General features: G+C 38.6%; 1 protein-coding gene across 1 annotated transcript in view; it reads left to right on the plus strand.

Annotated features, from left to right (window-relative positions):
- tbc1d22a (TBC1 domain family, member 22a) overlaps nt 1-23741 on the plus strand; it is a 170861-nt gene that overhangs the window by 21784 nt on the left and 125336 nt on the right. The window contains 3 exon segments of the mRNA XM_055653036.1: nt 3949-4019; nt 12155-12283; nt 15760-15822. Of these exon segments, the coding sequence (XP_055509011.1) occupies nt 3949-4019; nt 12155-12283; nt 15760-15822 (263 nt within the window).

A 23741-nucleotide genomic window follows, 5' to 3' on the forward strand; every position in this document is an offset into this window, starting at 1 on the left:
TTTTGCCTTGTTCTTTGTGTTGTTAACATGTGCCCTTGAAAGAAAAACAACAACAAATAGCACGCAGGAAGCATTTTTGAAAATTTCAGGAAATGCCATCAAATTCCAGGACATTTGTAATGTCTGGAAAATATTTTTTGAGGTGTGGAAAAACTGCTTTTGTTCCCTAATTCTTTCCCCTCTCATGACATTTGTTCAAGTGGAGAACTAACTGATCTGTGTTATTAAACCTGTCTCCTCCATCTGCACGACATTGATGTAGCCGGAGGGTTTTTAACAATGCGATATACTGAAAATTGATGCGTCTATATATTGTCCATTATCACGTTATAGCATGCAGGTTCATATACTTTTTCACTCGGTATGGGGGATTAGATAACATTTCAGAATTCTATTTAAGACTTAAGTTAGTCATAGAGTCATTGAGCCCTACTTGTCCATGCGGGCCAAAATGCCCTTCTGAGCTAGTCCCATTTGCTTTCTTATATAAATGCCCTTTAAATGTTGTCATTGTAATTGCCTCAAATACGGCCTCTGGCAGTTCATTCCAGATAGCCACCAACCACCCTCTGTGTGGAAACAGTTGCCTCTCTAGTTACCATTAAAATTTTCTCCCCTCACATTGAACCTATGCCCTTTAGTTCTTGATTCCCCTACTGTAGGTAAAAGACTGCATTCACCCTATATATTCAAGTCATGATCTCACACAGCTCTAAAAGATCACTCCTCAGTCTCCTGTGTTCCAAGGAATAAAGTTATACATTTCCCAGCTTCAGAATTTACCTGCAATAGTTCCTATAAAATGAAGTGTGAAGCTTTGCCAAATTCAGTGTTCTTTAAATTTCACTTGCATTGTTATTTTTTTTGTTTTAATAAAAAAATGAGTGCTCTTACTTTTTGATTTAAGCATTAATCAAATATAACAATGCAAATGTTTTTTAATGAACTTTTTTCAGTTTATATCTTCTGAACTATCTCAAATATAAATGAAGGGATACAAAGCTTATTTTAACCTAAATTTTAGCCAATTATTTTAACAAATCTACTTGTGTAACATTTAACCATATAACAATTATTTGTCAGATTTTTTTACAATATTCCTTTGAGGCACTCGCACTGTATGAAACTCATACAGTATAAGTTATTGAAAGTTTTTATTACATTACAATTACAGTATTTGTAGACCTGTTCTGTTTTCCAGGTAAGTTAGGAATTCCATATTTTATAATTGCAAACAATGTTCAGTAGTGTAGATTTCAAGTCCCAAGCTTCATTCCCTTCCTGTCAAATTTATAAAACAATTAAATCCACTTATATGTTTTACTTTGCTGCTTTTGACCACGGGAAGTGATCATGAAATGATAAATGGTAGTTTTGTATTAACTTAATGATGGGTAATGATTAAAAATTATTTAATTTTATTTTTAAAGAAATCACTTGAGATGTTTTCACAAAGCCACAGCAGTTAATTGTACTGCTACTTGCAAATTTGCTTTTATTAATTGCAGTTTAGGATTTTTTTTAAATCTCTTTCTGCATTTACTGTATATAAAAATTGCAAGATGGAATTCTGATGAAAGGGGTGCATCATAGCATTTAAGTCACATAAATATTTCCCTGTTTGCATGGTCGAAAGTTCACATGTGAGATGTCGCTGATATTTTGTTGGTTGAGGAGATGTATCCAAAACTAAGCATTTTATTTTAAGAAGTCTACTAATTTGTATAAAGCTTATTCACAGACGTAATGAGAACTTGTTGTAATTGACAAATTACTGGCTTTGAATTTGTTGTAATAGATCATGGTGTAAAATGTGATTCTGTTCTTCCCCTCAATAACCCCAACAGCTTAGATTCGGAGAAGGAACCCTTTGAATATAGCTAATTTCAAGCTGGCTTGAAAGGTTTGAAATTTGCAAAATAGTATCATGAAAATAATACAACTATATTTGACAAAGGGATATTTTGTAACCACCATTGAAAATTCATTCATAATGAATAGAGCCAGGATTTTGCCATAAATTACATGTGCCTTTTCTTGATGATTTATCTGAGATAATGCCTTTTTCATGATAAAGTGCCTAAATCAGCATTTTTTTGCAGTTTTGCTATATGGTCATGCTATTTTCTCTAGTTGAACCGTGATTATAAAGACGTTTTCTATGTTAACACGTTAATATTAATGTTATTATTAACGTGTGAACATAGTATAAATTACAAGAACATTTCCACCACCGGGCCAAAACCGGGGGCGCCACCGTCAGTCGTTCATACATTCGTGCCGCTGTTTGCTGGTTCAGTCTTCTCCAAAATCTACTTATTGCTTCCAATTTTGCAAACTTCCCACAAGCTACCACTTCCCTTGAGAAACTTGGCAAAACATTAGTGAATAACTTGCAGGTTTTCAACAAAGTAACTGACGATCTTCGTAAAGTTCCTGGCGATGCAGATAAAGACATACAAGGAAAATGTGAGATAGTGATTTTAGCTAACAAGGATCTTGAAGAAATACAAAACATAGCTAAAGTTCTCAAAGGTAGTTGTAATGCACAAGATATCGACATGAATATAAAGTCGGTAGCTTGTTTTGGGTATGCACACCAGTGACCTCAGCTGAGGTAGAATTTTTTTTTTTTTCACAACTGAAGCATATTCTGTCTGACAGACGGCATAGTTTAACACCAGATAATTTGAAAAACTGCTAGTAATTATGTGCAACCAGGCAACTTTGATCATTTAATGTAGTATATCTTTATATTATAATTTTTTTACCATATTTTGGCGGTGCAAATACATGCCTTTTTATGCCTTTTTTGGCAATAAATGCTTTTTTTGTAATTTTATTATGCCTTTTTGCTTGCCTATTTAGTGTGCCTAAACATCCTGGCTCTAATAATGAATCTATTTGGCATAACATGTCGCCTTTTTGTAAATTAGTGCCAATTTGTTTATCAGAAAATGGTATTTTATACTCTAAATATTACCAATGCAAGGTCACATTGTTCAACTCATTGCTAGTTCCGTGCTCTCACTCTATTCTCATAATTTTAAAGATAGCAATGGCACTCCACTGAGGAGAATGAAGAGACCCAGTCTGTTAGTATTTTGCTGATGTATGTTCATTTTTTGAAATCCTGATCTCTCCTTGTGAATCTTGTTTACTGCACCGTTTACAATGCCTGCATCATTTCTGTGACGACCACAATGATATGCAATGTTCTGTCTGTGGCTTAAGGCTGACTATAGGTTTGGCATAAGTCCTCTACTATTTAATTCTTTCCCTTGTTGAAATAAACACTAATGCTTGACTCAATTATCTAATTCACATTGCCTTCCAAATCTGGGGAAGATTTTGTGTGTAGATGGTGCATTTGTACTCCAAGATACCTTTTTGTTTCTCTACCTCACTTGAACTTCCAAGTAGTTCGTAACTTTTCTATTTTCTTCTGAAATATACCATCATGGATTTCTGTTTATACAAAATATTTGGTGATGAGAATATGCATATTTAGGATTTTTTTTTAGAAAATGGGATTATTTCATTGTTCATAGCACAGTGGTGATGAGTATGTCTAATATCGCTTCCACTGTTGAATTGTTAGTTGTGGAACTTAATGACAGGGATGAGTGTCTGGAAAATGGATAGGACAAAGTAGCAGTGGAACCGAACATGATTATGAAGGTAAAGATGAAGTCATTTTCATGATGTGAAGGATGTGAGATTTTAGGTTTGCTGATGATGAAATGGGATGCTGAGGTTGAGGATTGACCTGAAAATGGAACATTCCGTTAATACCTGTCTCCTGTCAATTGTTATTTCTAATAAACATAGAATTATATCTGGAATATTAACTTATGCAACTGATAGTGCTGGTCCCAGATTGATGGATTATTTTACAGTGTTCCTGATATCATCTTAAACCAATCAATTTTTTTCCCCCAAATGCAGAAGAGTTGAGAAAACTCAGCTGGTCTGGAATCCCAAGACAGGTCCGGCCAATTACATGGAAACTACTTTCAGTAAGTGTTTTTTTCCTGCAATATTCTGAACGGTTTGGGGCTATCTGAAGACATGGGTAATTCACTCTGTTGCAATGAGGTGGTGGAGGGCTCGGTAAATGTGGAGATGATGGTATTTATGAAAAATAGAAATGGCTGGATCTCTTTTGAAGATGTTAAGCTGAAGGCAGGCGGACTCTAGAATATTTTTGTTGGCAAACCAAGTTTAATTGTAGTTGATAAATTAACACATTGTTTCAGTGTAACCAAACAAGGGTTGTTCTTTCTTGGAAAGCAAAATGAAGGTTTTCAGCTCTTGTGTTTTGGTTAAAGTCCAGCAGCATTTCTATATTTCTCACCCTGCTTGATTCACCTCTATCGAATTGAGGACATTGGACTTTGTGTTTGGAACTGATGCACAACAATGCTGAGAACCATATTTCAAACTCTGTATCTTCCCCTTTGCTTCATCTATCACCTGATCTGTTTGAATGGCATACAAAACCAAGCTTTTTCACTGTACCTCAGTTTATGTGACATGGGCTCCATTCTCTCTCCAAGTGTCCCTTTTCCCTTAATGCATTTATCAAATCTCGGGATATCAATATATTCTGTCAGAGCTGTCTCCTGTTCTCTTTTTCCCTCATATGGTGACCGGAAGTGATGGTGCTGGCTTGCCTGCGGTCCGTTTGTCTTTTCTTTTTTTTTTGTTTTCTTTTGTCCCGTTGTTACAGTTCATTTTGGTTTATTTTAGTTGTGTATGTGTGGGGGGGTGGGAGAAACATGTTTTTGGTCTCTTCGGGGGGATGCGACCTTTCTTGCCGTATCCCCTGTCTTCGTCTCCGTCTGCGCTGAGGCCTATCGCGGAGCTGGCGGCCGACCTCGAGGCTCCGGAGGCAGAGCCAGGACTAGCCAACGTAAGGCTGACCGATTTCGGGGCTGTGGTGGTGTTGCGACCCGACTTCGGAGGCTCGGCCGCAGGCCAATGGACGACATCGTCGGGAGCTCGCAGGTCACAGGTTGGTGACCTGTTTTTCCGGAACTCCCACAACGACAGCTTCGTCCGCTGAACTGGAGGGCGGCAGCTTCGACATCCCCGGGCCGCGGAGTTTGTACCGGCCCGTTCGCGGAGCTCGGTTTTAGCCGCGGGACTTGCTTACCATCACCCGGCGGGGTCACAACATCGGATGCCTGGATCGCCTCAGCTCTGATGGAGAGCAAGGAGGGAAGATACAAGGACTTTGGGACTTTTGCCTTCCATCACAATGAGGAGGTGCCTGGTGGACTCACTGTGGTGGATGTAAACTGTGTTGAGTGTGTGTTTTATTATTTATTCTATGTTATGACTGCAGGCTAAACCATTTTGTTGTACTGAAAAGTGCAATGACAATAAAATGGAATCTGAATCTGAATATTCTTTTTAAGTGGGTTTGTCTATTTTAATTTGATAGTATTGTTTAACGGGTGGTATTATTTATTGGATGCTAAGTATTAATTGAATGAACTGCAACTTTCTCTATTTATACGCACATGGAAAAGCCATACTACTCTTGGCATTTTATTGTCCATTGCCAATTGCCTGAGAATAGAAGAGGCATCAACAGTACACCACATGATACTGGAATCATTGATCAGACTTGATAAGGATGGCAGATTTCCTTCACTGAAGGACATTGATGAGCCAAATAGATTTTTGCACTAATCCATTAAATTTCAGGGTCACCTTTATTGAAACTGTTGTGTTTTTTAAATAACTGAGAACACATGTGGTTAAAGTGCACATTGCCAGATTTTAATAAAGGCCGTTTTTATACATTTTGGTTTCACCAATGTATAAAATTACAGCTGTGATTATACATAGTCCCCCCATTTCAGGGCACCATAATGTTTGGGACACATGGCTTCACAGGTGTTTGTAATTGCTCAGGTGTGTTTAGTTGCCTCCTTAATCTTCTTCTTATCGAGTACATACACAAGATTAGACGTTGTTCAGCTAGAGCTGAACACACTTCTTGGCATCTGCATACAATGGTGGCTGTCTTGCGCTTCTCGGGCTGCGACGTGAATGCTCGTTCCTTGACCCCATTGCCTCCTCAATGCAGGCATAAGAGAGCTCTCAGCACCTGGTCTTTCCGTCACCATTGGAAACTTTTATTGCTGTTTATCAACATGAGGACCAAAGTTGCGCCAATGAATGTCAAATAAGCCATAATGAGAGTGAGAAACATGAATAAAACTGTGAGACATCAGCCAAACCTTAGGCTTACCAAAATCAGCTGTTTGGAACATCATTAAGAAGAAAGAGAGCACTGGTGAGCTTACTAATCGCAAAGGGACTGGCAGGCTAAGGTAGACCTCCACAGAGGAATTCTCTTTATAATAAAGAAAAATCCCCAAACACCTGTCCGACAGATCAGAAACACTTTTGGATAGACCTCCAGAACAAGGGGTCATAGTCCAGAACAAGGGGTCACAGTTTAAGGATAAGGGGGAAATCTTTTAGGACCGAGATGAGGAAAACTTTTTTCACACAGAGAGTGGTGAATCTCTGGAATGCTCTGCCGCAGAAGGTAATTGAGGCCAGTTCATTGGCTATATTTAAGAGGGAGTTAGATGTGGCCCTTGTGGCTAAAGGGATCAGGGGGTATGGAGCGAAGGCAGGAACAGGATACCGAGTTGGATGATCAGCCATGATCATATTGAATGGCGGTGCAGGCTCGAAGGGCCGAATGGCCTACTCCTGCACCTATTTTCTATGTTTCTATCAGAAACACTTTTAAGGAGTCGGGTATGGATTTGTCAATGACACTGTCCGCAGAAGACTTCATGAACAGAAATACAGAGGCTACACTGCAAGATGTAAACCACTGGTTAGCTGCAAAAATAGGATGGCCAGGTTACAGTTTGCCAAGAAGTACTTAAAAGAGCAACCACAGTTCTGGAAAAACGTCTTGTAGACAGATGAAACGAAGATTAACTTATATCAGAGTGATGGCCAGAGCAAAGTATGGAACAGAAAAGGAACTTCCCAAGATCGAAAGCATACCACCTCATCTGTGAAACACAATAGTGGGGGTGTTATGGCCTGGGCTGAAGGTACTGGCTCACTTATCTTCATTGATGATACTCAAGAATTTACCATTTTTTAAGCTTTGGATAAACTCCTTTGTTGCTTTAGCAGTATGTTTGGGATCATTGTCTTGTGTAGAATGAACTGCCGGCCAATGGGTTTTGAGGCATTTGTTTGAACTTCAACAGATAGGATGTGTCTCTACACTTCAGAATTGATAATGCTGCTGATGGTAGTAGCATTATCAATTCTGAAGTGTAGAGACACATCCTATCTGTTGAAGTTCAAACAAATGCCTCAAAACCCATTGGCCGGCAGTTCATTCTACACAAGCCAATGATCCCAAACATACTGCTAAAGCAACAAAGGAGTTTATCCAAAGCTTAAAAAATGGTAAATTCTTGAGTGGCCAAGTCGATCATCCGATCTGAACCCAATTGAGCATGCCTTTTATATGCTGAAGAGAAAATTGAAGGGGACTAGCTCCCAAAACAAGCATAATCTAAAGATGGCTGCAATACAGGCCTGGCAGAGCATCACCAGAGAAGACACCCAGCAACTGGTGATGTCCATGAATCGCAGACTTCAAGCAGTCATTGCATGCAAAGGATATGCAACAAAATACTAAACATGACAATTTTCATTTACATGACATTGCTATGTCCCAAACATTATGGTGCCCTGAAATTTGGGGGACTATGTATAAACACTGCTGTAATTTCTACGTGGTGAATCCAAAATGTATAAAATTGGCCTTTATTAAAATCTGACAAAGTGCACTTTAACCACATGTGAAATTTTTTTTTTCTTCTATTGAAAATCTCAAATTGTGGGTACAGAGGGAAATAAATGATGGGTCTTTGTTCCAAACATTATGGAGGGCACTGTATATGGAGACGCTTTGAAGATTTAATTCATTTATCTAGATACACATCAACTACTGAATTTTCCTGTTATTTTGTAAACATTAAGTATTCTCAATAAGAAGGTATATCAGATTAGTTATGACAAATGTTATTGCAACTTTTTAGCCATTGAACAGAAATTCGAACCTTGGTGTTTGCATCCTGTTTTAAAAGGTAATAATTGTGCGCAGAAACTACTGGAAATACTATTAAAAGGCACCTTAAATGGATCAACAACCAGATTGGCTAATGATGGAAAAGGAAGACTGTCTCTCTTTTGAAATTGGACCGATCATATTTGCCCCCACAAAACTGCACAAAAAAACTATAAAGAAAACCCCATAATACATAGTGGAATACGAATTTGGAAACAAATAAAAAAAGATTTAAAATTGAATGATATACCACTATGCCTTCCCATTGTAAATAATCCTTTATTCAAATCATCCTTTATGGACAAAGGATTCACACAATGGAAAAATTATGGAATCAAAAATATAGGACATCTTTATGGGAAAGGCACTTTTCTTTCATTTCAAGAGTTACAACAGAATTATGGACTGCACTCAAATAATTTCTTCAGATATCTACAAATTAGAGATTATGTTAAATCTAATACACAAGTCTACAGGAGTAGGGAATCAGAAATTCTTGATGAATGTTTGAACAAGCATCCTAATACTGAAAAACTAATAGCTTATATTTATAACACCCTACTAAACAACGAGGTACCACCGACCGAACCATATAGATACAAATGGGAAAATGAAATAGGTCACCCTATAACGAAAGATATGTGGGACGAAAGTTTACAACAAATACATCAATGTTCATTAAATGCCAGACATACTTTAATACAATTCAAGGTCTTACATAGACTACACTACTCTAAAATAAAACTAAATAGAATCTTCCCACAAATCTCTCCTATCTGTGATAAATGTCTACATCTAGAGGCTAATTTAACACACACGTTTGCAAACTGTATAAGACTTAAACATTTCTGGACTGATATTTTTGAAATAACTTCAGAAGTTATTAATACAAAACTGGACCCAGATACAAAATTAATAATACTTGGAATATCAGAACAAAGTTTAACACTCACAACAAACCAAAGACATTTCCTCGACTACAGTATAATAATCGGGAAAAAATTAATATTAAAATTTTGGAAAGGTCCTACAACCCCCACAATTAAAATGTGGATTACGGAAATGTCGGAGACCCTATACTTAGAAAGAATTAGACTTGTCTTAATGGACAAACAAGATCTTTTCGATAAAATCTGGGCTCCATTCATTAACTATCTGAAGGGATAGATTGGCACAGCACGAGGACCCAATTGAAACTTGAACTCAGGATCAGATGAAAAGCTATACTTTATAATCTACGAACCTATCTCCATTGACGTATTACAGGTAATCCATTCCACCTCCTTTGTTTTTCTGTTTTATTTTTATTTTTTATTTGTAACTTTCTACCCTCTCTTTCTCTCTTTTTCTATAAAAAAATAAAAACACTAGAAGCAGAAGTAATTGATAATAGAACATTTTAATAATGTATGATAGATGTATATGAAAAGTCTTTTTACTATAATATGTAACTATACTTTATAATATGTCTACTTCTAATAAAAATATTAAAAAAAAAAAAAAAGGCACCAAAATGGTAATGTTAAAACCTCTTGCACGCAGGGTGTCACCTCTCGGCCTTCAATGCTCCAAGGAACAAAACTTGCCCAACCTTTCTCTATACTTCCGACTCTCACATTCTGGCAACGTCCTCGTAAATTCTCTCTGTATTCTTTCCAATTTAAAGGCATTTTCCCTCTAGCACAGTGATCAACACACAACCACAAGTGGATAATGAAGTAGATTTTCTAAGTCTACAGAGAGATTTATGCCAGTTGGAAGAGTGGGCTGAAAGATGGCAGATGGAGTTTAATGCTGATAAGTGTGAGGTGCTACATCTTGGCAGGACAAATCAAAATAGGACGTACATGGTAAATGGTAGGGAATTGAAGAATGCAGTTGAACAGAGGGATCTGGGAATAACTGCACAGTTCCCTGAAAGTAGAATCTCATGTAGATAGGGTGGTAAAGAAAGCTTTTGGTGTGCTGGCCTATATTAAATCAGAGCATTGAGTATAGAAGTTGGGATGTAATGTTAAATTGTACAAGGCATTGGTGAGGCCAATTCTGGAGTATGGTGTATAATTTTGGTTGCCTAATTATAGGAAGGATGTTAACAAAATAGAGAGAGTACAGAGGAGATTTACTAGAATGTTGCCTGGGTTTCAGCAACTAAGTTACAGAGAAAGGTTGAACAAGTTAGGTCTTTATTCTTTGGAGCGCAGAAGGTTAAGGGGGGACTTGATAGAGATCTTTAAAATGATGAGAGGGATAGACAGAGTTGACGTGGATAAGCTTTTCCCACAGAGTAGGGAAGATTCAAACGAGAGGACATGACTTGAGAATTAAGGGACAGAAGTTTAGGGGTAACATGAGGGGGGACTTCTTTACTCGGAGAGTGGTAGATGTGTGGAACGAGCTTCCAGTGAAGGTGGTGGAGGCAGGTTCGATGTTATCATTTAAAAATAAATTGGATAGTTATATGGACGGGAAAGGAATGGAGGGTTATGGTCTGAGTGCAGGTAGATGGGACTAGGGGAGAATACGTGTTCGGCACGGACTACAAGGGCCGAGATGGCCTGTTTCCGTGCTGTAATTGTTACATGGTTATAAGTGCCACCTCACCCATGTCTTGTACAACTGTGCCATAATGTCCCAAAATCTATGCTCACTTCCTCGATTGATGAAGGCTGCTATGCCTAAAGCTGTCTTCATGATCCTACTACCCCCGAAGCCACTTTCAGGGAACTATGTACTTGCACTCATTGGTCCTCTACTCGACAATGGCTCCCAGGGCCCGACTGTTCACTAGCGGTCCTGTCACATTTGACTTTCCAACATGCAACACCTCACAGTTATCTGAATTAAACTCTATTAGCCATTCGTCAACCCACTTGCCCAGCTGTTCAAGGTTCTGACTTAATTCTTGATAACTGCCTTCACCTTATCATTTTCGTTGTCTCTGTACTGTACACTGACAATGACAATTAAAATTGAATCTGAATCTGAATCTGAGAAACAGTGAAGATGTAAAAAAAAGAGCACTTAAATAATGTTATGGCTTGTTTAATTTTTATTAGACAAATAATAGGGTGGAATGATGAGAACATTAGTGAGATTGCTAGTCTTGGATCTACTCCTGAATCGCAATTCACAGATTGTCAGTCACTTGCGTGCATATTAATTGAAGTGGGTCTATGTGTGGGACTCTGTGCAGTCAAAAACCCTGGTTGAATCAGCAAGACTCCGCACCACCCTGACCACGCATTCATTTCACCCCTGCCATTGGGAAGAAGGTAGAGGAGCCTGAAAACTGTGATGTCCAAGTTCAGGAACAGCTTCTTCTGTATAACCATTAGGCTATTAAACACTACAACCTCAAATATTCTATCTGGGATAAACACTAAACACCCTTGCTCTTGACCCTCTGTATTGCAGGACTTTTTCATATTATTATGACGTCAGCCCTATTCTTCACTATTTCCATGACAGTTGGCCGAGCCACATCCCTCATTGCTATCAGAGAATTAATGTTCAAATGTTTTTGATTCATTAACATTCACCACTTTTGATAATTGACAAAGTTTTAATTATTAACATAAAACAATAATAAAACATGAAGGAACTGCAGATGCTGGTTTAACCCAAAGATAGACACAAAAAGCTGGAATAATTCAGCGGGTCAGACAGCATCTCTTGAGAAAAGGAGTGGGTGATGTTTCGGGCCGAGGCCTTTCTTCAGACTCAAAAACATTAACATTGTCTCAAATAACAAAGTTACATTTTACATGCCCCTCGTATTTCAGTCATTCTTCTCCATTCACATTAATGGGTTTGTCTTACCTGGTAGAGTTTAAAGTTCAATTATTTGAGACGAATCACAAGCTGTTTCATTGATAGGTATTTTGTAAACGTTATGATGGAAAATTAGAAAATGTTTTTTGATATTGCCAAATGTGCTTAAGTTTATGCTGTGAAATACTGAGGTTATACAATATCCAAAATCACCAGATTCCATCGTACACCATTGGTTTGCTTTCCTTTTAGGGTTACCTACCTGCAAATGTAGAAAGAAGAGAAAGTACGCTACAGCGGAAACGGACAGAGTATTTTGCTTTCATTGAACAGTATTATGATTCCAGAAATGATGAACACCATCAAGATACATATCGACAGGTATTTGTTCAAATTGATGCATGATTTATTACATTAATTTCTTATGTACATTCTGTGGTTAATTTGTATGCTTCGGCATAGAATTACTTTTTTAAATGAGTGGTGATTTGTTATTTGAGAGAACTTTGGTATTCCATTGGAGTGAAAAAAAAACAATGCTGGAGTAACACTGCAGGTTAGCAGCATCTCCGGAGAACATGGATAATTGACGTTTCGGGTCGGGACCCTTCAGACTAGTGTCGGGGTGGGGGGGGGGGGGGGAATAAAAAAGGGAAAAGAGATGGGGAAGGACAAAGTCTGACAAGTAAACGGTTGATACAGGTGAGGGGGTTTTGACTGACAGATAGTTGGATAAAGGCCAGAGATAAAAAGACAAAAGAATTGAGGAGTTGTGAATGGTGAAGCTAGAGAAAGGAATGTCGGTCGAAGGGGTGGGGAGGGGAGATATAGGGAGAGTCCAAGTGGGACGTGAGGTGGGGAGGGTGTGTGGGGGGGGGAGTCATTTCTGATCACCTAAAATTGGAGAATTCAATGTTCATGCTGTTGAAGTGGAATAGTCAAATGCCAAGAGTGCCATCCCAGATGGGACAATTAAATTCTTACTTGCTGTAGCACATGTGAATATGTAAACATAGTACATAATGGGGGAAGAGAAAAGAAAAGTTCAATAAATAACAAATATAATGCAATAATAATATTGACCTTTGCAGTTCAGAGCTCAGATCTTATTTGTTGTTGTGTTTAATAGCCTGATGGCTGTCGGGAAGAGGCTGTTCCTGAACCTGGACGTTACAGTTATCAGGCTCCTGTACCTTCTTCCTGATGGAAATGGCGAAATGAGTGTGTGGCCAGGATGGTGTGGGTCTTTGATGAATTTGGCTGCCTTTTTGAGACAGCGACTCTGATAGATCCCTTTGATGGTGGGGAGGTCTAAACCGGTGATGGACTGGGTAGTGATTACAACATTTTGTAGTCGTTTCCGTTCCTGGACGTTCAAGTTGTCGAACCAGGCCACGATGCAACCAGTCAGAATGCTCTCTACCGTGCATCTGTAGAAGTTTAGGAGAATCCTCTTTGACATGCCGAATCTCCGTCAAAATCTCAGGAAGTCGAGTCGCTGATGTGCCTTCTTTTTAATTGCATCGATGTGCTGGGTCCAGGAAAGATCTTCGGAAATATGCATGCCCAGGAATTTGAAGTATTTGACCCTCTCCACCATCGTCCCATTGATGTGAACAGGGTTGTGGGTCCTCATCCTTCCCCTACCAAAGTGCACAATCAGTTCCTTGGTCTTACTGATGTTGAGAGCCAGGTTGTTGTGCTGGCACCGTTTGGTCAGTTGGTCGATCTCACTTCTATACTCTGACTCATCCCCATCTGTGATTCGTCCAACAACGGTGGTGTCATCGGCGAACTTGATGATGGTGTTAGCACTATGTCTGGCTACGCAGTCATGGGTATAGAGTGAGTAAAGCAGGGGGCTGAGTACGCCACAGACATTAGTGCCACTGTTTGATAGTCATTGAGGCACGTCACCTTACTCTTCTTGGGTATTATTGATGCCCTCTTAAAGCAGGTGGGAACCTCAGAAGTGAGAGGTTAAAAATGTCCGCAAAAACTCATGCCAGTTGGTCTGGACAGGTCTTGAGAACTCGACTGGGTATACGATCAGGTCCAGGCGCTTTTCGAGGGTTCACCCCACTGAAGGATCTTCTGACGTCGGCCTCTGTGACTATGACTGTACACCATCAGGGCGAATAGGGGCTCGGGTAGACACATCAGTGTTCTCCCTATCGAACCATGCGTAGAACGCTTTGAGCTCGTCAAGGAGTGATGCTTCGCTGTCGTTTGAGCTGCCTCCTGATTTCGCCTTGTAGGAGGTGATGGCATTCAAGCCCTGCCACAGTTTCTGAACATTCATCTCAATCTCCAGCTTAGCGCATGAGATGCTGTTCTTCCAGTTTGCATGTTTTCTTACTGACAATGGAGGAGACTGATAGGTCAATATGGGAAGAGGAGTTAAAATAATTAACTTGGTGGACCAAGCACAAGTGTTTGGCGAAATGGTCATCGAGTCAACATTTGGTCTCGCTGATGTACAGGAGACCACATCGGGATCACCAGATGCAGCAGATGAGGTAGAAGTGGTGCACGTGAACTTCTATCGCACCGGTAGGACTGCTAGGGTCCCTGGATGGAGGTGAGGTAGAAAGTACATGGACAGGTGTTGCGTCTTTTATGGTTTCAGGGGAAGTGCCTGGAGAGGGATTGGTTTAGGTGGGAAGGGATGAGTGAACAAAGGAGTTGTGGAAGGAGCGGTTGCTCCAGAAGGCGGAAAAGGGTGCGGATGGGAAGTTGTGGCCCATAGTGAGATTACATTGGAGATGATGGAAATGTCGCATCCATTCTTGTTCTGCCTGGGGAAGGGGGAGCTGGGTAGAGGAGGGTGAGGGATACATCTATAATAGAAGGGGGGAAACCAGGTTTACGAAAGAACTAGGACATATCTAATGTCTGAATGGAAAGATTCATCTTGGGTTCCATTCATCAGATACAGTGGAGACTGAGAAATTGAGAGACGCGGTTAGCGTCTTTGCCTTACCTGTTGTGTTACTTCAGTGTTTTTTGTAAACTAGCATCTACAGTTCCTTGTTTCTACATTCCATTGTGTGTATGTAATGTAGGAAACGTGGGTGGATTGAGAGTGATGGTTACAGTGGCCAGCACAACATTTGATGAACTTGTAAACGGGGAATAAAAAAAGAGAGTGCAGATGTGAGAGAGTTGCAAGAGTTGTTGATTCTTGAGTTCACAAAAATACAGTTAAGCGTTTCAGCAACAGGGCTCATGGAGGACAAGGTTTAGATTTTTGTGATGCTTAATCTGTTCTTGCACTATCTGGTCTCTACACCATGTTCAGAAAAGTTTGTTTTTTGTAGGAACTAGTGCTTGATATACTCAGTTTGTGAAGCAGTTAATTAAAAAATTGCATAATTGCAAGATTAGGTGCAGCATTGCTGTACTTGGTATTAAGAAATAAGTAAGAAGGTTTGAACCGTCAGACAGATAGTGGTCAAGGAGACTCGCCAACACAGTGGATGTACTCGTCTCAATACAAATTCTGCGGCTTGGAATTTCAAGCACTATTTTTAATTATGAATGCCATGTGTTTGCATTTGGATGACTCTGCTCATTGTAAATTATTCTGAAAAGATGGGTAACTAATGTTTTGCAGGCTGAAACAAAACAATGATTTAGAATGAACTGGACGGGCACAGATAGTGCTCCCCCCTACATAATATGTAGGAATTCCAAAGGAAACGAGCCATAATTGCCACAATTTAGTCATCTCTTGGGCACTAGAGAATATGAATGTTGTAGATTGTGGTTTGCTTTGCAGTTTGGGTATAGAAAATGGCAAATTACTTAAGACAACTTTTTCCTAAAACATGAATTTTTGTTCCCCAAACCATCAGATTGCCATTGATATTCCCCGTATGACTCCTGAGAGTTTAATACTGCAACCAAAAGTACGAGAGGTAAGATCTTTTGAAATTGAATAATTCATTTTTACCTTTCTGTCAGTTTTGAAATTAAAGTTCTAATGGATATAGTTTGTTTTCTGCAAAGTTTATCATCTGACCAAATGTGACACTTAATTGTTGCAATGAATTAAGGAATCTCGGGAATATATAGCACTGTTTATTCTGTCTTAATGCAGTGCTTGGTTGCAATATTTGCACCAGTTTTATATTGGTAACAATGAAATGTAATTTGAGAATTATCCATTCATTTTCTACTTGGCTGCATATGAATGCTTGATTTGAATGAGCATATTGATATTTCATAAGTTCTGATTTTTTCCTCCTCCTATTAATAATGTCTTTATTGATCAGGTCATGGGTGAGAGGACAGGCAAAAGAATTGCAACAGTGCTTCTGCCATCACAAAGCTAATTGGCTTTTAGAAATCCTGGCAGTGGTACTGGAAATCTATAGTGAGGAATTGCAACTTTGAATCAGCAACTTCCACTTCATCAAAGGTGTGTCATTCAGTTCCACTTCATCAATCCTAATTCTGGATTACTGTAGTCATCCATAACCTGATTGTTTCAATTGTTAATATTCCCATAGATCCATCTTATGGTAAAACTGCACCTGTACAAAGCCATTTAAAAAAAAATAACATTCTGACGTCTTGACTACTTTCAGTATTTTTATGAAATTGCTTATGATTGAATTCTAGATTATGCTTGTGTATGACATAGATAACCTCAAAACAGGCAGTCCTTTTCCTCGGCTGGGCAATTGAGAACTAGAGGGCATAGTTTTAAAGAGAGAGGGTGAAATTTTGAGGAACCAGAGGGGCCACGTCCTCATACAGGTGATGGTGTATGCATGGAACGAGCTGTTAAAGGAAATTATTGAGGCATATACAATAATAATTTAAAAGACATTTGAACTGATTTATGAATAGAAAAGTTTTTGTGAGATGGGACTAACCTAATGGGTATCTTGGTTGACATGGATGAGTTGAACCCAATTGCCTGATTCTGTGCTATGTTACTCTATGGGGCAGCACAGTGGTGCAGCACTAGAGTTGCCTCCTAACAGTGCCAGAGACCCGCATTCAATCCTGACTACTGGAGTTGTCTGTACGGAGTTTGTACATTCTCCCTGTGACTGCATGGGTTTGCTCCAGGTGCTCTGGTTTTCTATCACATGCCAAAGTCATGCTGGTTTGTAGGATTAATTAGCTTCTGTAAATTGTCCCTAGTGTAAAGGACAGAACTAATGTATGGGTGATTGCTGGGCAGCGTGGACTTGGTGGGACAAAGAGCCTGTTTCCACACTGTATCTCTAAACTAAACGATTCTGTAACTGATAATGGACAAGATGAAAATACAATTTTGGCTCTGCTCCAAGAGGAAATTTTCACAGAAATCAATTAGCACATTTTGTGTTTCTGGCACTTGTGCTGCATCCTTTGATAAAGCACTGATTTAATTCCAGTCAGATATGGTTACATTGTACCCTCGCATTACCTGGTAATAGAAGAAGCAGGACTTTATTTGCCATTTGATTTATTATTGTCATGTGTACTGAGATGCAGTGAAAAACTGTTTGTCTGCTATCCAGGTGAATTACACCATACACCAGTGCATCAGGTAGTGCAAGAAAGAAATAGAGTACAAAATATAGTGTTACAACTACAGCGAGAGTGTAAATAAAATAAATTGTAAGGATCAAAATGAAGTAAAATGGGAGATCTTAAAATTCATCTTGGTTTATAAGAGGCTCTTTAAAGAATTGGATAATAGTGTGAAAGAAACTAATCTTTCATGTGGTGGCATATGCTTTCAAACCATTATCCTCCTGATTGGAGAGGGAAAAAGGGAGAGTGACGTGGGTGTGTGGTCCTTGATTGTGTTGACTGCCGGGTTGTGTTTGGTTCGGCAGGGTCGTTTGCATGTTTATCTGGACTGTTTTCACAACCCTTTATTTCTTAATCTTGAGCAGAACAGGTGCCATACCAAGCTAGGATGCATCTGAATAGATTGCTTTCTGTGGTGCATCTGTTGAAGTTGATAAAAGTAATTGGAGACATTGCAGATTTCATTTATCTTCAGAGGAAATTGAGTTGAGCAGTTCATGATAATGGGTGTCAGAGCGACTTGATGGTAATCATTAAGTTGCGTCACTTTGTTTTTCTTTGATACATGGATGATGGTCTTTTTTGTGGCATGTGCAAAGCCCAGATTTGCACAGAGAGAGGTTGAAGGCGTCAACATATTGTCCTGCCAGCTGGTCTACTCAGTTTCTGCGAACACGACTAGAAATTATTTTGGGGCCCATCCTTTCTGTAGGTAAACTGGAAGGCTGATCTGATTTCTTCAACAGTGACCATTGGTGCAGGTGCACCCATGGGTGTGTCCCCGAGACTTTACCTACCAAAAGTGGGTGGGTAAAGTAGCATCCAAAAACACTCAGTTGACGGTCGGGGTGGTACAGTCCTCAGTCTGTAGTAATTGAATGGTTGGTTTGAATGCAATGCTTTGGCTCGGATTCCTCTTCTGTCCAATCTTCCACAAGTGCTGCCTAACCAATAATTGAGTCATAATTGTTTGAACTGTAATTCAGCAGTCTCGGCCAGACCTGGATTACTACCAGTATATAAACTGCATGTAAATTTAATAAGTGTGTACATACAGTGTATGAGATGTTGCTATTTTGCATTTTAATTTTTATAGAAAATTAGTATTGATGGTGTGCTAGGTGCTACCAATGATGGTGTTGAGAAATTTTCAGTTGTCCTTGTTCAGTCTTGGATCTGGACCGTGTCAAACAAAAATATAAAGACTCGATTAAACTTTAGTGCCCAGCAAAGTAACAGTGTACACTGAAGTCATTTGCTTGGAATTATCACATCTAAAATTGTGGAAAGGAAAGCCACATTGTGATGTGATATTCATCTAAAATAACGAGAACAAATTATTAACAATGAAAGGCTGAAAATATGCAATTTTCTCATGTACGTTGTGAATTTTAATGACAATTGGTTTGATGCTTTGCTGCGTTTTGATCAACAACTTAAGTTTAATACATTGCTATAATCCATTGACATTAATTAACTTAAGTAATTGAGAGGTATGTTCAGATATATTTGCGGAACTTACCATGACATTTATTAAATGCAATTTTTATACCATGATGAAATTAATGTTTAGTTTGTAAAAAAAAAAGGTCACTTGTTTAAAGTTCAGACTTGTAAATAAGACACAGGAAAAGTGGATGGTTCTCAAGATTACATTCTGTTGTTACTTCAGTTTTTAAGTCTGGTATGAAAATAGTAAAATTAAAATATTTTTGGGGGAAAGCTGGTATTCTTTATTCATCCTGCTCTGCAGGTATGGCAACTGTGATTTGTAGTTGTATGCATGCTTTTGCTGCAAAAAGTGCTTAAGAACTGTTTAACCTTGATTTGTGATTTAAGACTATTTCTGATATAAGTGCCACTGCTTTCTTCTGCTGAAAATCCTTTGCTTTAAGCCACAGCTAAATGCTAGCAATCTCTGACCGGCTGCACCACTGATAATAATTTGCCCTCTGCTGCTGTCTTCTTTCTATATCCACAGATACACATTGATATTCCAAGAACTAATCCTCTTATTCCTCTCTTTCAACAAGCTTCTGTGCAAAAGGTGAGAGAATTAAAAGATGATTAGCCAGTGGTGCTAGAATGGTGGAATGTAAATTATTTGAACTGAACCCCTCCCTCCACTGATTTACAAGATAATCTACTTGGTTTTAAGTGCTGACATTTTGATATCTGCACAAGGATTTTGTGATAGTTTATGCTGTGTATTACAGGAGGAAAAAGAGTCATGGTACCACAGTTAGACAGAGAATAGATTTTTCACCTTGTCATGCACCGCTGGTCTATCAAGCTGCCTGCTGCACATAACTATCAGCATAGTGGAAAATTATTTCTAATAAGCTTTTCATATCAGGTCAAAGAGATGATGAATCATTATTTCTAACGAGCATTTAATTTTGGATTCAAGCTGATGATTTTGTTTTCTGCACAGGGCTACAAACAGTAAAAGTAAACAATTATGCATTTTTTGTTTTCCCTTATAACTGAGGTTGTCTATAATATATGATTGATGAAATGCAGGCAGATGAAATGCAAAGAAATGATCATAAAAGTGCGTAATTGCATTTCCCTTGTTGTTTAAAGCTTCAGATTTCCCCAATGTTCTTTAACACGCTATATCTTCACTGTCCTTGTGCAAAATTGATTTTTTTTTAAATGCCAGTGGTTTAGCAGTTTTGTTGATTGTATAGTATGTGCAGATTATACTATCTTTTACTATGCAGTAAACTTTATTCAAATTATTTGGAATTATATTTGTAATCCAGCAACATTTCAGAGGTAACCCAGAGTAATGAATCAAATTGATTGTATTCACTGAACAAAGCATTTTGAGTTAACCTTTCTCTTGACTCAAATGAAGTAATTCCAAATTGAAGTAATTAAATGTACAATGTATATTGACAAACTACTGTTGGGTTTTTTGCCCTATTTTAAAGTATTGCATTTGAAGTCTCCGTGTATCTAGGTTCTTTTCATTTGTTATGATACTCCTGCAGCCACTGATTTCCTCAAACACCTATTTTTCTTATCTATCTTTGATTCCCTTTTCTTTTGAAAGACCTTTGTTCTAATAACTTTTGTTGCTTTTCCACTGATAATGGTTTTGTTTTTGATTTATAAAAGGCATTTTAACATGTCTGGTATGTAGTTAATTGTATTTCAGTTGATCTGGCTGATTATCTGAGTGACTGGGGAGATTGACTGGGGTATATGGTACTTTTTTTTCTCAAAATCACCCACTGCCCAGTATTGTCCTGGAATGCAAAGTTACAATATATAAAGTACAGTAGCTTTTCTCAATCCCAGTCATTCTGCTTCCTCTGATGGATGTTAGATTAACAAACTCAGCTGTGCCATTCCAGATTGAACTGACAGTCTATTTGTGGCAGATACTGAGAACCAATATGAGGTGACAAGCTACTTGCTGCATCCACATCAATTTGCTAGTTATGGGTGCATTTGTTCCAGATACCATTGTTAAAATAAGGCAATGTCCTGTTTTAACCCTTCCACAACAGGGTATTGGAATACCATGGCGCTAAATATTGTAGATTCAGCATGGCCATCAGTTTGGTATCTGAGACCCTATGACCATTGATTGTGGAATGCATTCAAGTAAATTCTGTAATCTTATGTGTACACTCTCATACACTATTATTGACTATGATTTAATGAAGAATATGTCCAGAGCAGTACCTCGAATAGCTGTAAATGAGATGGCAAACAGCCAATTGTTCTAGGTAGGATTACAAGCATGCTACTATTGAAATATGGCATGTTGTAGAGAGGGATGAATTGTGCTACACATAAACCAGTATGCGATTAAATGCGGAAATAAACCCTTTGGACCAACCCATCAATTGGACCAAGCAACATGCTTGAACAACTCCCATTTGGTCTACATACCTCTAATATCCATATACCTGTATAATTGACCACTTCTTCTGGGAGCTGATTCTATATGGATGATAAATGTGCCCCTTGGGTCCCTTTAAACATATCTCCACTGACCATAAACTTATGCCATCTAATTTTAGTTTCCCTTACTCTGGAAAATAGACTAACCAATCACCGGATTGAAACTTAGTGGACCTGTGATATTCAATTGTAGGTAGTGCCGGAAAATTAGCTTGCTGAGCTCCATGAATTGTCAATTCTATATCTGCAACTGCCTGTGCTTCTGTAATACTTGACTAGGTTCATTCCATTCAGTATCAAAAATAAACTAAATTCAATTGAATGTAATAAAATCTGCCCGGATACATTACCAGAGCATTATGAAATAGAATTTGACAAGAACAGCATAGTGGCCGAGCTAGTAAAGCTAACCCTCTGTCAGAGACCTGTATTCATCCCTGACCTTGGGTGCTCTCTGCGCAGAGTTTGCAAGTTCTTGGAACCACTTAAGTTTCCTCTGGATGTTTTAATTTCCTTCCGCACCCTGAAGATTTCCAGGTTAGTCGTTAATTCGCCACTAAAATTTGCATTAAGTGCGTAAGTGAATGGAAAAATCAGGAAGGAATTGATGCGAGTATGGGAAGAATAAAAAAAAGATAAGTGTAAAGTGTTTGAATGTCAAAGTGGACATGGTGTACAAAGGTGTTTGTATGTTATATTTCTCTGACTCTATCAAATGAACCAAATGATGGTTGGAGGTAATTAATTCCAGCTTTGGGAGTATTTCGCAGCATTTTCCTGGGTTCAACTATTTTCACTTGTTTCATTAATGACCATCACAAGGTCAGAAGTGGGGGTGCTTGCTAATTGATGAAACATTCATTTCCATTTGCAACTCGTAGCAAATGAGGCAGCCCAAGCCTGCATGAATCAAGATCCTGCATGCAAGATCAGTGTCAATTAGCATAAATGGTTAATATCCTGTGAGTTGGGGTGAGGTATTTACCGTTGAAGAGAAAACTATTGCGGTATTGCTTTGCCAACTAGGCAGTTGTGCACAAAATATTTCATTTGTTTCTTCAAAGTGTCTAATTCTCCTTCAATCAATTTTAGCCAAAGATCATATTTGATGCCATTTTTCCCCTTGTCTTTTTTTTGTTCACTACCTTTTGCCCTTGAGTTACCAAAGTTTGCCATTCCAAAAATATCCTCTTTTATTCCATCAAAGTCCTATTATTGGAATTTGAACCTCGATGCATCCCTTTAGCTTTCCCTTTCGCTTTGGGCAATAGTAAGTCAGAATATAGGCGGGAGATCAATCATCTACTTGATGCCAGAACAACAAACTTGCTCTCAAAGTCAGTAAGACCAAGGAGCTACCTGTTGACTTTAGAAGAGGAAATCCAAGGATCCACGAACTTGTCTTCATCGATCGGTCTGTGGTGGACACATTGATATAATCATAAAGGAGAGCCCATCAATGAAGCAAGATTGAGAGAATCAGTTTGTCGATAAATAGGAGTCTGTTGACCGTTTGCAGGTGTACGTTGGAGAGCATCACGGCCTGGTTCGACATCTCGAAAGCCCAGGAACATAGGAGTTACAAAAAAGTGGTGGACACTGCTTGGTCCGTCATGGGTACTGATCTCCCCACCATCGAAGGGATCTTGAGGAGATGTTGCATCTATAAGCAGCTATCTTCATCAAAGGCCCACAACACTCTGACCACGCTCTCATTTTACTACTGTCATGGGAAACTATGACAACAGGTTCAAGAACGGCTTCTTCCCGACAACCATCAGGATCTTGAACACTACAAGCACCAATTAAATTACAAACTGTCTTTGTTGCACTAGAAACTTGGAGCTTTTGATTTGCATGGATACTGTGTTGTTTTTTAATTTATTGAACTTTTGTTTATTGTGTTGTGTTATTTACAGACCTGTTATGCTGCTGCAAGTAAGAACTTTATTGTTCTGTTTTTGGTACATGTGACAATTAAACACTTTACTCTCTCAGCCTTTTTTCAAATAGTTGTACAATACTTACATTTCTCCAGTGTATCTGTGCATTTAGTTCTAATTCCAAATAATAGATTTAAACGTACTAAATTTGTATCAATACTTTGCTGCCACCAAAAGATCAAATATACTCATTGATTCAGTCTCAGCCAAAAGAGCCGTATGAAATTACACTACCAATGAGAATTTAATTTTAAATGAATGCATAATATAACAGCTGACTGGCCTCGCTTCATATTATTATCTGCTGCTCAAAGCTATTAGAAAATCTTGGAAAGGAAAGAGTTAAGTAGTTTTTCAAGTTTCAGATTGAATCTCACTAACTACATTGAGTTTCCCAGGTGGTGCAAGATAATTAACCAGTGTTTGAAGCAATAAATCTA

This window comes from Leucoraja erinacea, chromosome 22 (genome assembly GCF_028641065.1).
Source record: "Leucoraja erinacea ecotype New England chromosome 22, Leri_hhj_1, whole genome shotgun sequence".
NCBI lineage: Eukaryota > Metazoa > Chordata > Chondrichthyes > Rajiformes > Rajidae > Leucoraja > Leucoraja erinaceus.